Source organism: Oryzias latipes, chromosome 9 (genome assembly GCF_002234675.1).
Source record: "Oryzias latipes chromosome 9, ASM223467v1".
NCBI classification, from domain to species: domain Eukaryota; kingdom Metazoa; phylum Chordata; class Actinopteri; order Beloniformes; family Adrianichthyidae; genus Oryzias; species Oryzias latipes.
The window spans coordinates 31,933,175-31,953,950 of record NC_019867.2 but is presented as its reverse complement, the minus strand read 5'-3'; the positions used below and the strand labels follow the sequence as shown (position 1 = coordinate 31,953,950).

General features: G+C 48.4%; 2 protein-coding genes across 5 annotated transcripts; one reads left to right on the top strand and one right to left on the bottom strand.

The window, feature by feature from the left end:
• Positions 1-581: 581 nt before the first annotated feature.
• Positions 582-12,903, top strand: man1b1 (mannosidase alpha class 1B member 1). Of its 4 annotated transcripts, none has more exons than XM_020706349.2 (15): positions 582-816; positions 1,271-1,393; positions 1,495-1,602; positions 2,175-2,283; positions 3,525-3,619; positions 3,849-3,967; positions 4,081-4,190; positions 4,263-4,439; positions 5,230-5,378; positions 7,015-7,203; positions 7,293-7,483; positions 7,649-7,769; positions 9,668-9,862; positions 10,685-10,816; positions 10,949-12,903. In XM_020706349.2, exons 2-15 carry the CDS (start codon positions 1,289-1,291, stop codon positions 11,159-11,161), a joined length of 2,013 nt encoding a protein of 670 aa, XP_020562008.1. In that variant the 5' UTR covers positions 582-816; positions 1,271-1,288; the 3' UTR covers positions 11,162-12,903. The 4 variants fall into 4 exon arrangements, with proteins under 4 accessions (XP_020562008.1, XP_011478059.1, XP_011478060.1 ...); XM_011479757.3 differs by having other exon boundaries at positions 1,251-1,393; XM_011479758.3 differs by having other exon boundaries at positions 1,186-1,393.
• Positions 12,800-20,283, bottom strand: dpp7 (dipeptidyl peptidase 7). Its single transcript, XM_023958879.1, has 13 exons — positions 20,139-20,283; positions 18,639-18,753; positions 18,430-18,569; positions 18,199-18,362; positions 16,923-17,058; positions 15,268-15,349; positions 15,024-15,190; positions 14,678-14,738; positions 13,974-14,092; positions 13,440-13,596; positions 13,311-13,375; positions 13,171-13,241; positions 12,800-13,092 (listed from the first exon to the last, which is right to left on the bottom strand). The coding sequence occupies exons 1-13, from the start codon at positions 20,214-20,216 to the stop codon at positions 12,981-12,983; spliced, it is 1,467 nt and encodes a 488-aa protein (XP_023814647.1). The 5' UTR covers positions 20,217-20,283; the 3' UTR covers positions 12,800-12,980.
• Positions 20,284-20,776: the final 493 nt, after the last annotated feature.

Sequence of the window (20,776 nt, the reverse complement as noted above, 5' to 3'; positions counted from 1 at the left end):
GGGTCGGGGGAATGTGTCAATCAAACATTGAGGTGGAGCCAGCGGGAACCACATGCTTTTTTATCAGGCTTTGATTGGTCTGTTTATAACTTGAATAACTTGTAATAATGAATGGTTTAATGAAAACAAAGGAGGATTATCGAGAACATGAAGAAGAAAAAGGTATGAGAGCAAAAATTGGTTCTTCTGACCAATAGAATGACTGAGTAACAGCTGTTTATTTCTCTATAGAAGTCTGTGGGGTTTTGGTTGGTGGATACTTCCTGTTTGGAACGCCGGAGGACTCAGTCCAGTTCTCATATACAGTCAATGATGTGAACACTGTATGCTGAAACTGAGTTCATAAATCAGCGTCTTCCTCATGCCTGTGTGTTTTATCCAACTCCACAGTACAATGAAGAATTTGTTGGTTCATTTATTTTAAACACCAAATAGAAAATAAACACAAGAGTTAAAAATAAGTTGTATGACGTACAAAGTTATTATTATAAAGCTACATTTTATGAATCCAAATAAATAGCGTACAGATAGACCAACAATCTCCTCTGTTGGATGCGAAGCTCCTTTTTCCCGGCCGTCCCTGAAGGCGGCATGCTGCCACCCCCCTGCGTGAACGTACGTGTCATTTCCCAGATGTTTCAGGACAAACCCGTGTCGCTGGGCTGTTGATGCCGTCAGTGACCGATCATGAGGAGACCTCCTGACCGGATCGATCATCACCGGACTCCCCGCTGCTGACACACCGACCGACGGCCGAGGACCGGGACGGCGGTTTGGCGCCAGTCTCATCACTTCATTCTTCCTCTAAATTTAAGGGTGAGTTTTTTTATTCCTTTTCTTTAATTTGGTTATTTCTGTTACTCTCAGGTAGCTAAATCGGTTCTAGATTTCTCACCGTTTGCAGGCCGCTAACGGGGCTAAAGTGTTTTTCTTGAAGCGTAGATAAACGTTCAGAACAGGAATATGTCTTTCTTTGGTTTGCGGCTCGAAATGAGTAGCCAGCAGGCCCTGGGCGGTGGGAAGGCGGTGGGTGACGGTGGGAAGGCGGTGGGTGACGGTGGGAAGGCGGTGGGTGACGGTGGGTGACGGCAGCCTGCTCGCTGCTTTGGTGTTAGCCTGCTATGCTAACATGCTAACCTGCAGCTAGCATGTTAGCGTCGCTGTGGGTTCACACTTTGTTTTTAGCGCAGTGTCACGGCGGGAAAAGTCCAAACTCCGGTTCTGAGCTGCTGTTTGGGTCTGTTGGCCAGCCGGTCCGGCTTCCACACAGGGTTCCCCGCCCCCGGAGATGCAGCCCCCCTCCTACCAGGACTATGTGTCGGTGGACTTTCCAGGAGCGGGCGGCGGAAGTTACAACAACAACAAGCACTGGAGGAGGCAGTCCTGCTGGAGGGTGAGTGGCTCCATGAAATCTGGCTTTTCCTGGGCTGGAGTTGGTCTCCACCTGCCTCACTCTAGGCTTCTTCTTCTTGTTGTTTCTGCTTCTGGGTTTAGGGTCACCTCAGCGGGTCATCTGTGCCCATCTTCTCCTCTCTGCTTCCTCTCCTGACACGCCAGCCCACCTTCAAGTCCTTTAACGCCACATCCATCAGCCTCCTCTTGGTAGCTCCCCCCTCATTAGCGGTTTCTGTCCGGTGCTCTTCTTTTGCTTCCTCCCATCTGATGGAATCCTCATTCCCATCGGCGTCTTGACTGACCCGTTCCGTCTGACCCTCTGCATCCATGCCACAGTCAGGAACACTTCCTGGAGCTCCGTCCTCTCCGGCTCCATCAGCATCCATGTCTGCAGTCTGCCTCTGTCCTCTGTCTCTCCTCAGTCGCAGCTCACTCAGTCTGGTTCTGGTGTGGTGGTTGGAAGGTTTACAACAGTTTCTGTGAGGTTTCCCTGTTTGTACTTCCAGGGGTCACAGGTCAGCGTCAAGCTGCCGATAGCAGGAAAATCCATGAACAGCTCCTGGAAATGTTCAAGGGTTCACAGTGCAGCTCCACTGCTAGGCTAATGTTGAGCAGATGTTAGTGCTGTCATAGTACTGTAGTTGGATGCTCAGGCGTCACACAGGAGCAGCTTCAAATGTAGTTTCCCGTTGCTCGGTTCAGTTTGCTGAAGATGCTCAGAAGAGAAAGTCACTCCTCCTCCTCCTCCTCCTCATCTGCCTCTGTTTTGTGTGCTTCAGAAATGGAAGCAGCTGTCCCAATTACAGCGAAGCCTCATCCTCTTCATCCTCGCTCTCCTCTTTATTTGTGGAATAGCCTCATTTCCTACTTTTAATGAACACCTCAGAGGTAAGACTCCTTTGCTGTGCCACAGCCCAAGCTGCAGGTTTAGTCTTTGGCCGCGATAGAAGAGAGTTTTTTTTGTCATGGTTGTCTCCCACTAAATTCATGTTGTACCTCCCAGGACTTCAGGGTCGTGACCTCAAAGATATGAAGATCAATCTGCTGATTTTCACATTTAGACCCAGAAAGGAAAGAATTTAGCTTCAATGATCCTTAGATTCTATTGGTTCAGATGTTTCTCAGCCACGCTTGCTGAGAAAGCATGGATTCATAGAAATGTTCAGCAAATCTCTGTTTACCCCCCCGTGTGAACAGAGCTGCCATTCTGCTGCAGCACTTATATAAATACGTTTGAATTTTAAAGCTGCTTTTTTAGGTCTTTGGATGATGTTTTTGAAATGGGTTTAAATGACAAAACAAAGTTGGCTAAAGCTTCTGATGCTGGACGCGGGTTTGGTTTCTGACAAACCAAAAGCACATTTTAATGCAAGAAAAGAAACTGTTAATAAAAGTGGGAGTAACAGCTGCAGCTGCTGGAAAGGATTGAAAGAGGAACTTGGAAGTGAAAAGTGAAATGGTCCACAGTGGAATCAAACTTATGTCCTGCTTTTCTTAAGCCTTTCACGCTAAGCTATACCCATGATGGGATGTTACCTTTGGCACACTAAAGAACCATTTTTAAAATCAAACTGGAGTCATCTTTCTACCCGGAAGTAAGACGACTCGATCTCTGAGGCTCCGCCTCTCTCTCCTTGTGGGTGCCGCCCATTTCATTACATCATCCCCTCAGCAGCTTGTCTGCATTTCTCGCACGGAAACAAACAATTGAACTTTTGCATAGATGGATGTGCGTATCGTTCATAGCCAAGGAAGGCGTTTAGCAGCACAGACTCTTCCTGAAAGGGGCGGTTCCTCACTTTGTGATGTCACAATGTGAGGAACCACTTCTTTTACGTGGATTGGGAGGGGCTGGTGCTCAGAGAGCAGGTTTTTAGAGGAATAATGCGTGGATGGATCCAAGTATCACTTTGGGGTTGTTGTTGTGAGGAATGAACATTAGAAAAGCTCAGAAAGGTTTGGACCCTTTGAGGCAGCACTTTGCTGTGAAATCGTTTTCCTCTGATATTGTTGCCATATCTTTATCAATAACAAACATAAATCGAATGACAATACAGCAAAGATGAGACAGGAAAGGGACAGTGAGCTGGGGAAGTCCTGAGTCATCTTTGGTGTGTTTGTGTGTCGAGGCCTTTCAGAGGACCGAGCCACAAACCCCGGACCTGTGGGGCCGGAGTTGCCGCCGTTTCAACCTGTGCATCATCCCCCTCCAGTGCAGCTGAAGGTGGGTTGGATCATGAAAGACAGTTTTGTGCTCTTTCACAGTAAGCGATTTACTCTCATCCGGCTGAGCTGTGAAAAGCTCACAACACAAACCGTACAGGTTTACCAAAACCAGGTGTGCATCAGCTGTTCTTCCAGCTGGAAGGCGATGCAGTCGTTGGCGTCGTTGGCGTCCTCCACACTGACGTTAATATCTGGATGTAAACTGATGGTTTCTGCCAAATTCACAGAAAATACCCAACAAGAGAGGACCTCCTGCTCTGCAGAACCGTTCTCAGCGGAAGGGAAACACTTCAGAGACCGTCTCTGAGGACACGCCAGCTGACAAGGACAGGCCAAAGGTCATCAGGTGAGGTTTGAGGACATGCGTGTGGAAACGGAAGACCACAGGGCTTTGGTGAGCCTGTGTGCCAGATCACTTCACCTGACTGCCGTTGTGTTTGTTGACCTGGTGGCGGTCAGCTGGCATGGCGCCGTTATCGACACCGAGCTGGACACTGAGGACACAAAGGCTGGACGAAACGAGGAGGACTCGCTCTCCAATCAGGAAGTCAAGCTCGCCAAAGGCTCCGGTTCGTGCTCCTGTTCTCGTTTAGAGTGGGTCACGTGATTTGATGCAGACGTTCATGCTGACGCTGTTACAGGAGCCCGACTGGAGGCCGTTCGAGACGCCTTCAGACACGCGTGGAAAGGCTACAAGGACTATGCTTGGGGTCACGATGAGCTGCGGCCCATCTCCAAGTCCTACAGCGAGTGGTTCGGTCTGGGTCTGACGCTCATCGACGCCCTGGATACCATGTGGATTCTGGGGCTTAAGGACGGTAAGGCGCTCACGTCTGCTTTACACTGGACTGGTCTTCAGTTTTTCATATTTTCTGCTGTTATGATGTAACACAAAAGAGAAGCTAACCGAAAAACGTGTCCTCTTTATTATGAACATAGAATTTAAACTGAAAGTAAAGAACAGAAGATCATTTGACGTATCTGAACTTGCACTGTGAGATTGAGGAACAGAAAAAACAGAGAAATCTGAGGGCTGAGACGGTGTGAACAGAGAAAACGGCAGCGTCAGACAAGAACGTGGGCGTCATGAGTGGGAATGCTGCTCTAAATGCTTTATACCCAACAGTCCAGCCCTGGGAGCTACTGCCCTGCTTGGTTTGCGGCTAACCCCCCTTCGGTTTAGTGAGCCCAGTTTCTGATCGACCGAACACAACTGATCCAGGTGACCAGTACTTACGGAACCAGGATTATCCAGAATTTCCACTGGTCCGCCTGCGGTGCAACTCGGTTGCGTTGCGTGGAGACTTCGTCTCACGGCCGTTAGTTAGTTTGCGTCGTCTCCCTCGCCTCTGGGTCCCGTAGGAGTGGTTTGACCTGCCACCCCTGTGTCTAGTGGTTTGTCCCGTCCTCTTGGCTCACTGGCTCTTCTCTGAACCAAGATGGAGTTCCAGAGGAAAGTCTCTGTGGCTGAAGGGCAAACCCTGGAAAGGTGACTTGTGTTTGGAACAGATTTGTTGATGAATTTGTTCCTCGTAGGGATCGAGCGTCAGCGGCGTCTCTGGATGGACTCAGCACATTTATACCCACTTTTTTGAATACACTTTTCAGAATTTGAAGAAGCAAAGGCCTGGGTGGCCACAGAGCTGACATTCAACAAGAACGTGGACGTCAACCTGTTTGAAAGCACCATCCGCATCCTGGGGGGCCTGCTGAGTACCTACCACCTGACTGGAGATGCTCTGTTTCTGGACAAAGCCGTGAGTCCACACGTGCACTCACTTCCACAAAGCAGCTGCAGCTATCTGTTGATTGAATACTTACTGCTGGGAGAGGAGGATCTCCTGCTTCTGTCTTCAGAGCGTCTTTGTCTCCATGACCTTCATGTCTCTGCTGTAGACGCTAAAACTGAGACTGGGGTTTATGTTCTTGTTAGAAAGTCATGGAGCCTGTCTGAGGATGTTCAGGAGAACCCAGCTGAGTCCTGAACTGCAGGAAGCTAGACTGCACACAAAAACAGCAAAGATCCCACTAAACGGTCACCACACATGCAGTGCAGCCTTAATGTTTGGATCTTTAGGTTCTGCAGAACAGAAATCCGCTGAAAATCTATGAAGCCAGGCCCAGATATCTTCACTTCACTGTTTTCTGTCAATCAAAATTAAGAATCCATTCAATTCAATATATCAATAATTATTCAAAAAGATGGATAAGTGTGTGTAGGATGTGGGGGGGCTGATAGCAACACCCTTCACACCGGAGTCTCCTAAAATTCTCCAATGATTCTGAAAAGGTTGTTTGTTTTTGTCACCTTTTTAAAAAAAAACAAGGATGGAAATGACTGCAGGGGTCTGAAAGGTGAATGTGGCTCCAAGCTGCTCAAACGGCCCCCCTGATGTGGATGAGCACAACAGGCTAATGCTGCTTTCAGGGCCTTAAATGAGATCAGCTGCTGTGAGCTGCAGTTCAGATGAGTCTCCTGCTCTACGCCAGACAGTTTGGTTTCCTCCAGGCCCGAACAATAAACCGCAAAGGGATCGTTATCGCAATATCAGGCTGAGCAATACGCAAAAGACGGCGAACATTGAAATAAATGGTTACTTTAAATGTGCTAAAACAATATTATGGCAGCTTGAAGTATTCAACAAATCAAATAAATCCATGTCTGCATTTGTCCAATCAGATGGACGACTTCACGTTGTTGACCAATCAGATGCAGTCCTTTCATGTTAGCTGTTTGCCTCCTATGTAGACGAGGCTCATTTGGACCATAATTTATGTTTTGTTGAGTCTTATTTAAATGAAACCATTGCAGGGAAAAGGAAATGATGGTTTTGGTTCTTTTGCTATTTGTTCTTGAATCTATCGTCATCACAATATTGATCACTATTGATGCAAATCCAGTTTTCCCTCCTATGGTGCAGCCCTAGTTTAAGAACATTTTGACAGTTTGGGTTTACAGCTGAAAGGAAAAGGATTCGTTTCTCTGCAGGTTTGCAGTCTGTGCCTGTTTTTGAGCTGTAACCCTGAGAGCAAACAACCAAACACTCCTCTGAAATAATGGATAAGAAGAAAGCGAGCAGCAGAAATCCTCATTACAGCTCACACAACCATTGCTGCTTTACAATATTTCCAGAAAGATGTAAAAAGAAAGCTTGTGTGACTAGAACGTGAGACGGAAGCAAAACTTTAAAGTTAGAATATAAAGATGTTTCTGGGCTGCTTGGAGTCTGCTGAGCATTTCCATTGACAAACAGGAAATCTACTACCAGATACAGGAAATGAGCAGAACCCCATGTAGGAAAGACCAACGTCAAGAGTTCAATAAAACCTACATGAAGTGATGAGTGAAGACAAAGAACTCAGTCATCCTGTGCCGTTTGTTCTTTTTCACAGAAAGACATCGGCTCCAGGCTGATGCCAGCCTTCAACACCCCCTCCAAGATCCCCTACTCCGATGTCAACATAGGGAAAGGCACAGCGCACCCCCCCCGGTGGACCTCTGACAGCACCGTTGCCGAGGTTACCAGCATCCAGCTGGAGTTCAGGGAGCTGTCCCGCCTCACACAGGATCCTCAGTACCAGGTGACCGAGCCGACAGCAGAACAGAACCCTGGTTCTGCTCACACCACTGCCAGTTTTCTGCTCTTTGAACTCTCCGCTTCCGTGTTCAGAACGCCGTGGGTGAGGTCATGAAGCAGGTCAACAAGCTGAGTGGAAAGCTGGACGGCCTGGTGCCCATGTTCATCAACACCAACAGCGGACAGTTCACGCATCTGGGGGTCTTCACGCTGGGGGCCAGAGCCGACAGCTACTACGAATACCTGCTGAAGCAGTGGCTCCAAGGAGGCAAGAAGGAGCCCCAGTAAGTCCCATCAACCTGAAGGAAGGAAGCTGTGGTTTGCTGTGAACGCCGCTCCGGACTTGAACGTGTGGAGCGAAGCGTCCAACTTCTGGGGAGGGGGGCAGACGTGAAATTCTGCCCCCCTCCGCGTGAATGTTTTATCTCATCTGTCTGCAATCATTCTAGGTTCCTTGAGGATTATCTGCAGGCCATAGAAGGAGTGAAGAAGAACCTGCTGCAGAAATCTTCACCCACAGGCCTGACCTTTGTTGGGGAGCTTTCCAACGGGCAGTTCAGCCCGAAAATGGTCAGTAGCAAATCGGAAGGAATTCCATTAAAGCTCAGTTCTCGTTTTCCTGTTTGTAGGCTTTCGCTGGAAGTTTCCGGCTGAACATCCAAACACAAATCTCCTGCAGAGGTTTGTTTAGAAACGGAATGTAACGGCTAAAGCGTGCTAGCAGGCTAACGGCTGTGCCTCACCTGATCACGAATAAAAGACTGTATGTGAGAACTGGACTGAGCGACTGTGAGGTCACCCAACAAAATGAAGCCATGTTGGAACCAGACGACGTCAGTGAGCAGTGACATCATTTCTATGGCAATCACTCTGGCCAATCAGGAGTGAGCTTGCTGGAAGTGCACACCCTTACAACCTTAAAGGCCCGTACACACCGGGACGAATTACGCGCGCGGTTTTCGCCGACGTTTGACGCCTCCTGACTAAACAAAGGGCACCAATGTGAGTGTGCACACCGACGCGAAAAAACGCCACGCGTCAAAGCGTCAAAAAAAAAAAAAACGCCTCGGGTTTGTTTTTGTTTTTTGACGCGTCGCGTCGAAATCTATTCGACCAATGAAAATGGCGCTTTTGCACACGTGTCTGGAGCTTCTGAAGTTACAGTAAAACACAACTTGGGGGCGCTCAAACACAAAACTGCCTTGCTGAGCACACATACCAGCGAAGAAGATAGACGCCGAGTTGCATCTACACTGCCGCGAAGAAATAATGACGGACATTCTAAAACATCCCCGAACCAAGCACCAGTTGGAGCTACTGGTGCTTGAAATATTCATGTTTTCTTTGTATTATTCTGACAAGCGCGTAAGTACTTGCTCTCTTCTTCTGAGTGAAAAGCGACTTTAAGAAGCCTAAAGTTGCGCAGCGCCACCTTGTGTACAGGAGTTTTTCTGTTTACATTAAGCGCCATCTAATGTCAGGGAATGAAATTTCATGTTCGCTCGGCTCATCGTCAGCGAAAATCGCCTGGGTGTGAACACAAAAAACGTGGCGAAAAACGCTGGCGAATATTCGTCCCGGTGTGTACGGGCCTTTAGACCGTGTCTCACAGCCACTACGTGCACGGATGTAAACCGGTCAGACGTGAATCTACGTGGAAAAAGGGAGAAGAGTTCTTTACATGGAATTTCCACAGATGTATCAGGAATGAACCACGTTAAAACCACAGAAGAAGTAGGAATAAACACACAAAGAACATGTAAACAACATAGAACATGAACCGTGTGATTATAGTGATGTTTATCTGTAATTCATTAGTGACTCATGCATCAATTATATAATCGTAACGTGATACATGCGCCGTATAGGTGATCTAAAAGTTATGAATCAGTGGTTCATGCATGAAAGTCTGTTAGACAAACGTGGAACGATCGTGGAAAGACACACATTAGTGTTTGCATCTCACAAAAATCACACACAAATGTGTACGATTTACGTAATAATTGCGTTTAAAATATTTAAAATACCCAAAATGTTAAACAGCTCAAGGCTAAATTCCTCTTAAGACCCGTTAGCCAAAACTCTCGACGGACATCTGAGCACGTCAACCAAAGACAAACGCAACAAACACTTCTGGATGACGTAGATCACGCATCACCAAAGACTGAAAGTCCATGTGTGGAAAATGTGTGACACGGCCTTGATGCAGGCTTGAGGGAGAATCCGTCAAACCTGCTGACTTCTTGGTACTTCCTGTTTGGAGTGTGAGGGGGGAGGAGCCACTCAGTCTAGTTCTCTGATACAGTCAATGCTCCAAAGCTGTGCCTTTGGACGTCCAGCATGATGAAACCCGAACCTAAAGTTAAAAACGGAACATGGAATGCTAGAAAAACAGCAGCATCCATCTCTTATGGCCAAGGATGTTTGCTTGGTGGGGCTGTCACTGACCCGGGTCAGATCCTTTTCAGGACCATCTGGTGTGCTTCCTGCCTGGCACTTTGGCCCTCGGCGCTCACAACGGCCTTCCTCCTGAGCACATGGATTTGGCCAAAGAGCTGATGGAGACCTGCTACCAGATGTACGCCCAGATGGAAACGGGCCTCAGTCCAGAGATCGTCTATTTCAACACGCATCAGGGCAGCACCAGAGACATCGATGTGAAGGTATGTGCAACAGAGAGAAGGCTCAATGTTTGGGAGAGTCAAAGGAAAACATTTTGGGCTGAATGACTAAAACTCCCACAGCTTTTCAAATCAGATCTCACTACGTTCCCACACTGTCACCTTCAGGTGTCTAAAACTAAAAGACATTCATTCATTTGTTCATTCATTCGTTCATCTTCTTCCGTCTGTCCATTTCGGGGTCACAGGGCTGCTGGAGCCTATCCCGGCCACTTATGGGCGAAGGCGGGGACATCCAGGTCTGTCGCAGGGTCACAATCACACCTAGGGTCAACTTAGAGTTTCCAGTGAACCTGTGAAGCATGTTTTTGGACGGTGGGAGGAAGCCGGAGAAAACCCACGCATGTGCAGGGAGAACATGCAAACTCCACACAGAAAGGCCCCCATTGATGTTCTGTTTCAGGTCCCCCAGCTGGGACTTGAACCGGGGGCCTTCTTGCTGTGAGCCAAGAGCGCTAACCGTTAGCCGCACGTGTCTAAAAAGACACTACATGAGAAATGCCTGACCATCTTTTCTTTCTTCAGTGGAACAGATTCTTTTCCATGTTGTGGCTGTAGAACTCAGAGTTTGTGTGGAGGACAAACGGTTGCAGTTGCTCCTCCTCTCTGTGTTTCCTCTCCACCCCAGCAGCTCCAGTTAACGTGGGTTTGGTGCTGACAGCATGAGCTCGCTCATTCAGCATCCCCACACTGACTGGAAGAGGCCTGCAGAGGCCCAGCCTCCCCCTGCTGGAGACGGTTCTGCTACGCTGCTGCACCCATCAGAGGTTGTGATGAGATGTTCTTCTGTCTGTGTTGTGACAGCTGGCAGACAGACACAACCTGCTGCGCCCAGAGACGGTGGAGAGTCTCTTCTACCTCCACAGGCTGACAAAGGAGCAGAAGTACCGGGACTGGGGCTGGGAGATCCTCCAGAGCTTCAACAAACACACCAAGGTCTGTGACTGAGCATCTCTGAGTCAGACATGAGGGTCAGACGTTGGTTCTGTGGCGTTTACAGCAAACCCATCGGACACTGAAGGGTTCCTCATCCCAAAAATCAATCAATCAATGTGTCGTCTTCCTCAGGTTCCCTCTGGAGGCTACACCTCCATCAACAACGTGCGTGACCCTGAATATCCCAGTCCCAGAGACAAGATGGAGAGCTTCTTCCTGGGGGAGACGCTGAAATATTTCTACCTGCTCTTCTCTGACGACAGCAGCCTGATCAGCCTGGACGAGTACGTCTTCAACACTGAAGCTCACCCCCTCCCCGTGTGGCCCCCCTCCGGTTCAGCCTGAGCTGCAGCGTCCGTGCACAGACTCGCTCCGACCTCTGCTCTCGGGGAGAAACCTTATTTATTTACTTGAAGCCTGTTATTTTTTTCAAAGAAGGAATAAGAAGTGATGATGCTCAGAAGAGCTTGTTGAAGGTTTTTGAAGTAGGAAACTGTGAAACGGCGTTTCATCCGTCATGACGGGACGCCGTTCTCTGCCCCTTCCCGCCGTTCTCTGCCCCGTCCCGCACACACTCCATGTTTGCTGCCACACTGACTTTGACTCTGCGGGGCAGGTGTGGGCGTCCAGGTGTGCAGCCTCACCTGTCGGGACGCTGTACTCATCACCACCACGGGGGGGGGGGGGGGGGGGGCAAACTGGACGTTTCTGGTTTCTTTTTTTAGACGCACCAACTCCAAATGCAAAGCAATCATTGAGCTCTAAAGTCATTTACCTGTCCTCTGGGGCGGGGGGGGGGGTCTATGAGGAGGCTCAGGAAAGCTGACGGTTACTCCCCACCTCTGAGAAATGTGGAGCTCTGAGGAGAAGGAAGTGACATCCTGTAGGTCTCTTTTTGGGGGGGGGGACTCCACAAAGACTGGCCGTGACCGTCACATGGCGGCGCCTTCAACAGAACCGACGTGAGGCGTCAACCTCTACTGCCGAGACTGAAACACTGTGAAGACGCTTGTTTTTCTACCGACGCCACATTTGTACCGCTGCTCTTTTGGCAAAGCGGTTTGTGATCTCACACCAAAAGCCTTTTTCTGGTGGAACTGGAGGGACGTTGTGTGTCCAACCGAATCCAGGACAGCATTTCAACCCACAGACGTCCTGCAGAAGTGACCCGGATCAGAACCAGTCAGGATTCTGACGCTGCAGTAACCTGAGCCTCAAAGTGCCTCTGCAGTTCTGATGCGCCTCAGGCTGTGACACGCCTCTGCTGCCGTCACCTCACTCATGTCCGGGGGGGGAGGGTTGGTTCCTCCTGAGGACTCGGCTAAACAGAAGGAAACGCCGTTCTTGTGGTCGTTTCCAGAGGTTTGTCTCAGTTTCTGAGAAGCTTTTGAAGACCATTGTTTGTTTTTTAGGGGGGGGGGGAGAATAATATATGGATAATACGCCGCCTGTTCCTGCAGGTTCTCCTCTTCAGGATTTCAGGAACACATGAACTCCTGTCTGTGGCTCGGCTGCACGTCTGTCCCACGTGTGCCTTCAGACGGCGTGCGCTGGCGTTAAGGTCAAACGGGTGGCGTTTTGGTCATCATTGTGACGGCTTCTGCTTTTCCTGTCTTCACTGCTGCATCTAAGGGCTCTGACTATTTCCTGGGCTCCGTCTTTAACTCTTGACCTGAAGATCATTTTATTTCAAAAAGAAGCCATTCCTGTGACGCCGACACTTGTAAAGCGGTTTTTACTAATGTTAATGTAAAGCGTGATGTGAAACATTTTTAAAGGGATTGTTCAAACGAACCGCTGTGAAGCGCACACTCACGTGCACGCACTCACACACACGTGTGCTCGTGTTCATCAATCCTCTGAAACTTTGAAATGTGAGCTGAGCAGTTTATTTTAGGTGGGAGGAGCTTCTTTTATGGTCATCTTTTCCGTATAAAGGTGCTTTTGATGTGGGAGTGGCTTTCCAGTTAGAACCCAAAAATATGGTTGGAGAAATCATTTTTATTGATGAAATTTGAGCAGAAAAATGAGAAGTTGGTCTGTTTGGGTGTTGATTTGTGGCGTGTAATAAAGTTTTCTGATTCAAACGCTCCTGTGTCTGATTGGTCGGTTTCACGGTGATAACGTCCCGGAGTGACCCCGAACTGAAATCCATCAGAAGCTTTCAATGCGACTGCCGGAATCGAACCCTTTCCATCTTCACCCACGCTGCGATAAGCTCCGCCTCCATCTTTCTGGCCTTGATGACGGACTCTGGATCGGCGGCGTTGGAGCCTCTGCGTGACACGGCAGAAAGAAATGCGTTCAGGTTGTGGTTGTGGGCGGCGTGCTCCACGCAGGAAGGACGGCTCTACCTGAGGTCCAGGTGATGGGCGCCGCCGGAAATGTTGATGGCGATCAGGGACGGGCTGAGGGACGTCCGCACCTGCAGAGCAGAGAGGAGGTGAAGCGGGACAGACAGAACCACCATGGCGGCCTCCGTCTCAACACTCACCCCCCCGTTGGCCCACGGGTCCAGGTCTCCGTTGGAGAAGATGATGTTGCTGGCGGCGGACAGATCTGAACACAGGCGGCCAATCAGACGTCAGAACATCTCAGTTCGGGTGGTTTGCTCCAGACTTACCGTCTCCCCAGAACTGGAGCCGGAGCCAGCCCGGCCTGGGCTGCACCCCCCAGCGCTTGGAGCAGTACAGCTGGCGGGCGTCCTCGGTGAAGGTCATGGCGGGGAACATGTCCGTCACGTTGTTGCTCTCGTAGCACATCTCGATCTCCGTGCAGGCCTGCAGCCACGGCGGCGGGAAGAAATGTGGTCGTCATGACAACCATGGGGACCACACCCAACTTCATTCACGCCCAGAAGGGTCAGACTTTTACTGTCGTGCTCAAAATAGGTTAAAAACAACAACTTCCAAAGCTTTAGGAGATCACAAGGGAGAGGGGCGGAGTCAGAGGCCGAGAGCGTCCACAGGGCTGCTGTGCATCAGCGTCCCTGATGGGTTTGGATACACGGTACTGGCTTCATCAGGGGTGGGGTCACTGCATCTAATCCAGCTACAGCCGGCAGAAGGGCTTCACTGTGTCCGGCGTGTGACCACGGTCGACTCACTGACTGTGACTGAGCCTCGCATGCTGACGGGGGGTGGGGGTGGGGGGGTACCTGGTAGTCCCAGGCCAGGCTGTTGAAGCCCAGACCGCAGCCCGTGGGATCCGCACACTCCACATACAGACTGTACAGGTCGAAGCAGGGCAGCAGCCCGGAGGAGTTGTACACCATCCCTGCAGGGACACAGCATGGTCAGCCGCTGTACCACAGCATCCCTTCATGTCCTTCTGCTCTGGAGGCCGAGTATGGAGGCCTTTTTGTGCCATTATTCCAGTGGCGCTCACACTCCTTTGTGCTCATCACACACAGACCTGATCCAGTCTACGATGGAAGAATTTCTGACCAATCAGCATCAACCTTCGTGTCCTGATTGGCTGATTGACATTTGTTAGAGGTGCCTTGCTCTGTTTTCAGGGCAGAAGAGAGAGAGAATTTCTCTCCAGGTTAGTTTGAAGTGTGAAATAGTTTTTGGAGCACCTTTTTTTTTTAAAACAGTGAGTGTTGCTCTTGGAGTAACGGCACAAACATCATCCATGCCAAACCTTCACAGTTGGAGGGTTTGGTTCTGTCCCTCTCAGAGCCTCTCTGCCCCCCCATCCCGTTTGTCTTCTATTCCCCTTCCATGTGTCTGTTTGTGCTCTGAGCTCTGCAGCAGCGTCTGCTCCTAGATGAGCTCCTGCGGGAATCAAACCAGCTTCGTTTCTGTGGGAGGAAGCAGCCGAGAGGAAAAGCTTGCGATCCGGAGCGGCTTGAGTTACCTGCAGTGTCCCGGAGGTTGGTCAGCAGGTCCGGCCCCCCCAGCATGGTGTCACAGGCTACCTGCAGGACAAACCCAGAGCAGCAGAATCAGCAGCCTTCAGAGAGCAGAGGAGGGACGCTTCCTCCGGTCCTGGACGTCCGCTGCAGAACAAACAGTGTTTGTCTGCAGATGTGAAGCTCTGAGCTTTTACCCACCCGTTCTGATCAGATGAAGTCCTCTAGACGAGCAAAGGACGCACGCCTGACCCTGCAGACGGGCTGCAGCCATGCGTGAGCGTTTGGCTGCAGGTTGATTAAACCTGCGCAGCCCTCGTGCCCCCCCCCCCCCCCCCCCTGTGTTTTTACCTTGACGGGGTTGGCGGGCAGGCTGCCCATGAAGTGGGTGCTGTAGGGGTAATCCAGCATGGCCATGAGGGTGAAGGCGTTCCTCAGGAGGCCGTAGAGCTGGTGGACGTCCTGAGCGGATGATGGAGGCTGACACAGAGACAGCTCTGCCTGGATGTGGCTGTAATCTGACCACAGCAGAGCATGAACATGCATTACTGCCCCCCCAAACCCCCCCAGCAGGAAAGCAGGAGCCGACAGTCACCTCGGCGCTCCGCTGCCTCCCTCAGCTGCTGGAAAGCGGCGGTCACTGCGCCTCTGCAGGCCGGAGAAACGCGCTCAAAGTCCTGGAAAGATCAGAGCTTTCACTCCTAAAAGTCGCTCCTCAGTCATCCAAAGCCCCCCCCATGCTGGCCCGGGTTCCCCCTGGTCATCAGACAGAAACATGTCGTTCCTCCCTTCCTTATTAAACAGGAGGTCCTCACTAGAGGCTCTTTAAAGCTCCCTGTGACAGGATTGATCTAGATCAGTGTTTTCTACCTTTTCTGAGCCAAACCACACTTTATCCTTGACCCTTGACCTTATCCTTGACCCCAGCATCCAAAAATGAAAAAAGGAGAAACTTTTTCTGATAATTGTGGCAGAAAAAGCTGGAAGTTGCAAGTTGCAATCAAAATTAAGTTAGTTTTAGTCAGTAATCATTTTCAACTAAATTATTTGTAATTTTACTCTAGTAGTTGTTTTTTCCCTTCAGTTTATTAACATGTAATTTTATGTAACCTCACAAAAAAACAAATATATTCTTCCTAAATAGTGATTTCTTTCTTCAATGTTGGTGCAAAGGCAATCGCTTTTTTTATTTCTCTTTAAATGATTAAATTGTTTCAATTTAGTTTAATTGTGTCTGTTTCACCTTCATCCTGTTTCTTAAATGTTGTTCTTACTTCTTCTTAAGTTTAACATCTAAAATAATCCAGACGTTCTTAGAAAAGTGTTTCAGTTAGAAAGATGACTTGGACCAAACTCTGGGATGTTTGGCTGTTAAGAAACACAAACCTGGAAGGAGAACTAAACTGTTGACCTCTGACCTCTGATTTCATCAAGAAGATTTCAAAACTGGTTGATTTGTGTTCGTTGTGGTTTAAGACGTTTAACAGGAAGACTCATTGTACGCTGAGACGCTGTCACTTTAACCCAATGCATCATGGGAGATGTAGTGATGGCAGACAGACTCTCTTCTCTGAGCTTCATTGTTTTGTTCTCTTGTTCCACGGTCTGACACCGGATTCTGTGGAAAGCTACACCGCTAAAGACGAACTTTAGCTGGTGTTTCTGTTGGAACTGAGAGACTTTAGGAGCAGAATCAGAACAAGGAAGTGAAGACTTTAACCACCTCTGATTGGTCAGACTGATGAAGTGTGATTAAGCCTCCAAGAATGATTGGTGGAGACAGTTAAAGGGGCGGGACTTTTCCGCAAACAGCTTTAGTTGCAGCTAACTTGCGGTACCGTCGTTCTAATCAAAATATCTTAAATAGAATCAAATAAACACAAAGAAAAAAGTATTTTACGATCTTTCGTATCCCTAACTACTCAGTGTTTTATCAGGGCCTGTTTGGATGAACACAGAGCCGATATCCTGGAGATGCTGAATGTTTTTAGATCCGTGAATGAGTCATTTCCCACGGCACACCGGTTGAAAAACAGTGTTCTAGATAGATCAACTACGCCCCCTAGTGGTCAAAAGGATCTTAATTATAGGTCGGGTTAGAAACGTCTGTCCGGTTACCTCACTTCTAACCAGTCCCCCCCACCATTGCCAGTCCTTCGAGCCCCTCCCCTTTGAACGTTTCAGGCTCTGTTCTATGGTCAGAGCAGGACGTTTCAGGAACCAGAGTTTCCGTCGAATCTGTTGACTCACAGCCGTCACGTCTCTGAAGAACTGCCTCGGGTCTCCTAAGCCAGCAGTGGACAGGATGGGGGCGCTGGCCGCCAGAGCTCCAGCTACGATGTTGGGATACTTGAGCCTCATGTAGACGGACAGCATCCCGCCGTAGCTGCAGAGGAAAGGTCAAAGGGCACGGTGACGTCCTCAGCCTCATGGAAACAGTTTGATCTGAGAGCTGATCAGCAGAGGAAGCTGTGAGGGGTCAACGCCCTGCAGCCGTGACGGCGGTCCCTGAACTGCACCACAGAGACTCAGACTTTGGGACACAGTGATGCGGGTTTGTCTCTGCTGGCTTTAAGGTTACATGTAACAACTGGCTTCATTCATGTTGATTCTGCCCGACCCAGATTAGATGTTAATAAAAAAACCTGTCAAATGATGAGGGATGGAGAGTCGTTTCACGGACACGCCTACTTTAGATGCTCCAACATTTTCTGAAGTGACACTAAACCCCTGATAAAAGGCTCTATAACCGTGATCACCTTTGGCACACTAAAGAACCATTTTTTAATGACATCTGTGTTATTTTCGCAGCTCAATTTGTACCCAGAAGAAAGTCAACTCGATCTCTGAGGCCCCGCCTTTCTCTCCTTGTGGGTGCCGCCCATTTCATGACATCATCCTAGAGCGTGTCTGCGTTTTCCCACGGAAACAAACAACATCTGAGCTTTTCCAGAGATGGATGTTCATAGGAAATGAAAGCGTTTAGTCGATCGCCGCTAGCTCCACAGAGAAAGTGGGCGTGTCTGTTAGCCTGGGGGCGGGGCTGGCAGCACAGACTCTTCCTGGAAGGGGTGACATCACTGTGTGATGTCACAATGTGAGGACCCGCTCGTTTTGGGGGGTTGGGAGGGCTGGTGCTCAGAAATGGATCAAAAGACCCCTTTGGGTAGTTTTTTTTGTGAGGAATGAACAAAATAACAAACTTAAAGGCTCAAAAAGTGGATTTTGCCTGATATAGGCTGTTTAATTTAGATTTTTATGAAAAACTTGCAGGTTTCAACCACCAAACGGCATAAATACACAGCGGCTGGACGTTTCTGTTAAAGCGACTCAGTCAGGACGTGAGCATGAAACTCCCTCTGAGGGTCGCTGCAGCAGCACTTTCACTAAACATTTGCAGAGCAGCGAATTTTAAGTGTCTCTTTCGTTACTATGGGGTTGTAAACGTGGGCGTCGTCTTTTCTGTCACGGCGAAGGAAGGACCTTGTGTCAAAGCTGCAGAGGTCATAGGTCAGGTGGGTCCTACCTGCCCCCGAACGCGATGACGGGGCTCTGGGCGGCCCCCAGCTGCAGCTTCAGCTCCGTGATCATCAGGGCGTAGTCGGCGAGGGCCTGCTCCACCGTCAGCAGGCCCACCTCCGGGATGCTGAAGGAGTTGTTGCCAAACGGCAGCGAGCGGCCGTAATACCTCTGTGAGGGGAAACAACGGCGTTGACCCCCCAGCATTCAAATCCATGACCCGTCTCAGCTTCCTTACGTGTTCGGCAAAAATGACCAGCGCCTCCTGCTGAGCAGCCAACTCCATGATGAACCCCGAGTTCAGGGCGAACTCCCAGATGTCGCCTTCATTCCCGGTGTAGAAGAAGACGGGGCCGGAGCTCCTCCTCCAGAACCGGTCTGCAGAGAAGGACGGGCTGGGGTTAGGGGGACGTGTGCTCTGCTCTGAGGAGTGCAGACCGCCCCCACCTGTGATCAGGTAACGCTGGTTGAAGGTCCTGTTGCCCAGGCTGTTAAAGTTGAAGTGGTCCACAACCTGACTGAAGTACTTCTCTGTGAACTGAGGCTCTCCATCGGTTCTCGACTAGAACAAGAACATCAAAGTCAACTCTGATGATGAAGATCCTGACCTGGTTTCTGTGGATGTTCAGGAATATTATGAAGATGAAAGACCTTAAAAAAAACCTGGTTTATGCCCGTTTAAAGTTACATTTTAGGTTTCTCCTCTGACTGTTTTCACGACAGACTGAACTGTGGATGATCCTCCAAGCTCCTGCTCAGGTGCGTCACTCGACAAGCACCGAAGGCCCTCAAAGCCTCTGGAGCCTCATGCAGGTTTTTAAAGGAAAACACAGAGCGATTTTTCTTCGGTTCTTCTGTTAGAAACACAGTACCTAGAACCTAAGAAGTCAGTCAATAACACCGACACTAGAAACTGTATTGAACTAAAACACTAATCGGTTTCTTCTTTCAGATCCAACATTCTTCCTTCAAACCGAAGGCGTCAGAAACAAACGGAGGTGTTGAAGGATTCCAGTTTCTGTTCTGCACTTTGGTTTTGTGTCCCAAGTGCAGAAACCCCAAAAACAGTGACATATTATTATTGGTTGAATGCTATAAAGCCTTCAACCCATTGTTTTCCTGTTTCTCCTTCATTATTCTAACTCCTTTCTCACTCCTACAATGTTTCATCTATTTCAATCATTCAATTGTTCAAATGTTCAGCTCTTTCAGCTTTTTCCAGCTTTGACTTCTGGTTCTTCAAATCCTTGAACTTTTCCAGATATTCCAGGATTTCTGCCTCCATTGAAATACATGGGGAATCCTTGGTGCAGAAGCTCGCTGGTTCGATACCCGACACTGGCATTTTTCACAAAAATATAATTTTTGTCATCGTGCTGTTTTCACTTTATAATCAACTTTGATCATTTCTTTGTTTAACTTTTTAATGCATTTTCTTCTGGAAATGTCCTTCTAGTTATTATAATTGTTGCTATTATTATTATTACTATTTATTATTACAATTGTTGTTGTTGGTATTATTTTAAAAAGGGAACATAGCCAATAGGAAAGCCCCGCCCACCATGGAGCAAAGGACTTTACATTTTTGTCAGCAAAAAAATGAGGAAGTTTTTCCCCCCTCCCAAGTTAAATGAGGAAAATAGAAATAGTTTTTTTCTTCTTTTTTTCCTCTAAACTAAACGACAGACTTAGTGACTAAGTTACTAGTAACTCTGTGACTGAGATCCGAACATTCCGAAATATATTATGTTTTCTGTAAGCAAGTTTATAGAATATAAAATTAACATTATATCAGAGCATTTCCGTACATTGTAAATATAAACCAAGCTTTTATTTATTTTTACCTTGAAATAAGCAGAGATAACCGAAAGGAAACGTGTTTCTATGAGGAACTGGGATTTCCAGACGGCCGTAAACCGGCCAAACCCCGCAGGGTCAAAGGTTTACCTGGAAGAAGGCGCTGGGCAGCCCGTGGGCGGGAAACAGAGCTGCTGTCAACGACAAAACGGCTAATATCGGACTCATTTTTCACTAGACCTCCCCGGCGTCCCGCTCTCCTCTGCTGTGCAAAACACGCATGCGCGCAGGCCTGGAATCACATGACTGTGTTGTGACTGGTGTTGCGTTTACTGTCCTCCGTTAAAAAAGGAAGCGTGGTAAAGAGGAAACGAGATTCCTGAAAACACGCTGGGAGTAAACGTTACGGTCGCTTTGAATAACGGGGAGCTATTATGGCGTCGTTTTTCAACCATTGTTTTGTCAGCAAAAATATTATTTTATTAAATAAATAAATACAAAAAAATATATATATTTAAACGGCCACACGACGTCTTTTTAAACTTTGTTGTGCTTTTTAGGTAGCTAATAGAAGTTGTAAAGTCATACATAACATTAAGATGGTTCTATAACTATTATTATTTCTGGGAAAAGTTAACAGACCCCCCCCCCCCCCCCACACACACACACACACACGCACAAATTAAATAAACTTTCACCTACCATCCTGACCTTTTATGTATCTAAACAGAATGACTTTTTCGTTGCATTTATTATATTTCTGAAACATAACCTAGTCAAATAGGAAA

What these genes read in the sequence shown, in the direction of transcription:
- man1b1 (XM_020706349.2), top strand. Translation starts at nt 1,289, where the DNA reads ATGCAGCCCCCCTCCTACCAGGACTATGTGTCGGTGGACTTTCCAGGA. An exon ending in CTCTGTTTCTGGACAAAGCC is followed by an intron (nt 5,379 to 7,014) that starts GTGAGTCCACAC and finishes TCTTTTTCACAG; the next exon opens with AAAGACATCGGCTCCAGGCT. An exon ending in GGAGGCAAGAAGGAGCCCCA is followed by an intron (nt 7,484 to 7,648) that starts GTAAGTCCCATC and finishes CAATCATTCTAG; the next exon opens with GTTCCTTGAGGATTATCTGC.
- dpp7 (XM_023958879.1), bottom strand. Translation starts at nt 20,216, where the DNA reads ATGAGTCCGATATTAGCCGTTTTGTCGTTGACAGCAGCTCTGTTTCCC. An exon ending in CCAGCGTTACCTGATCACAG is followed by an intron (nt 18,570 to 18,638) that starts GTGGGGGCGGTC and finishes CCTTCTCTGCAG; the next exon opens with ACCGGTTCTGGAGGAGGAGC. An exon ending in CAACCTCCGGGACACTGCAG is followed by an intron (nt 14,093 to 14,677) that starts GTAACTCAAGCC and finishes GTGTCCCTGCAG; the next exon opens with GGATGGTGTACAACTCCTCC.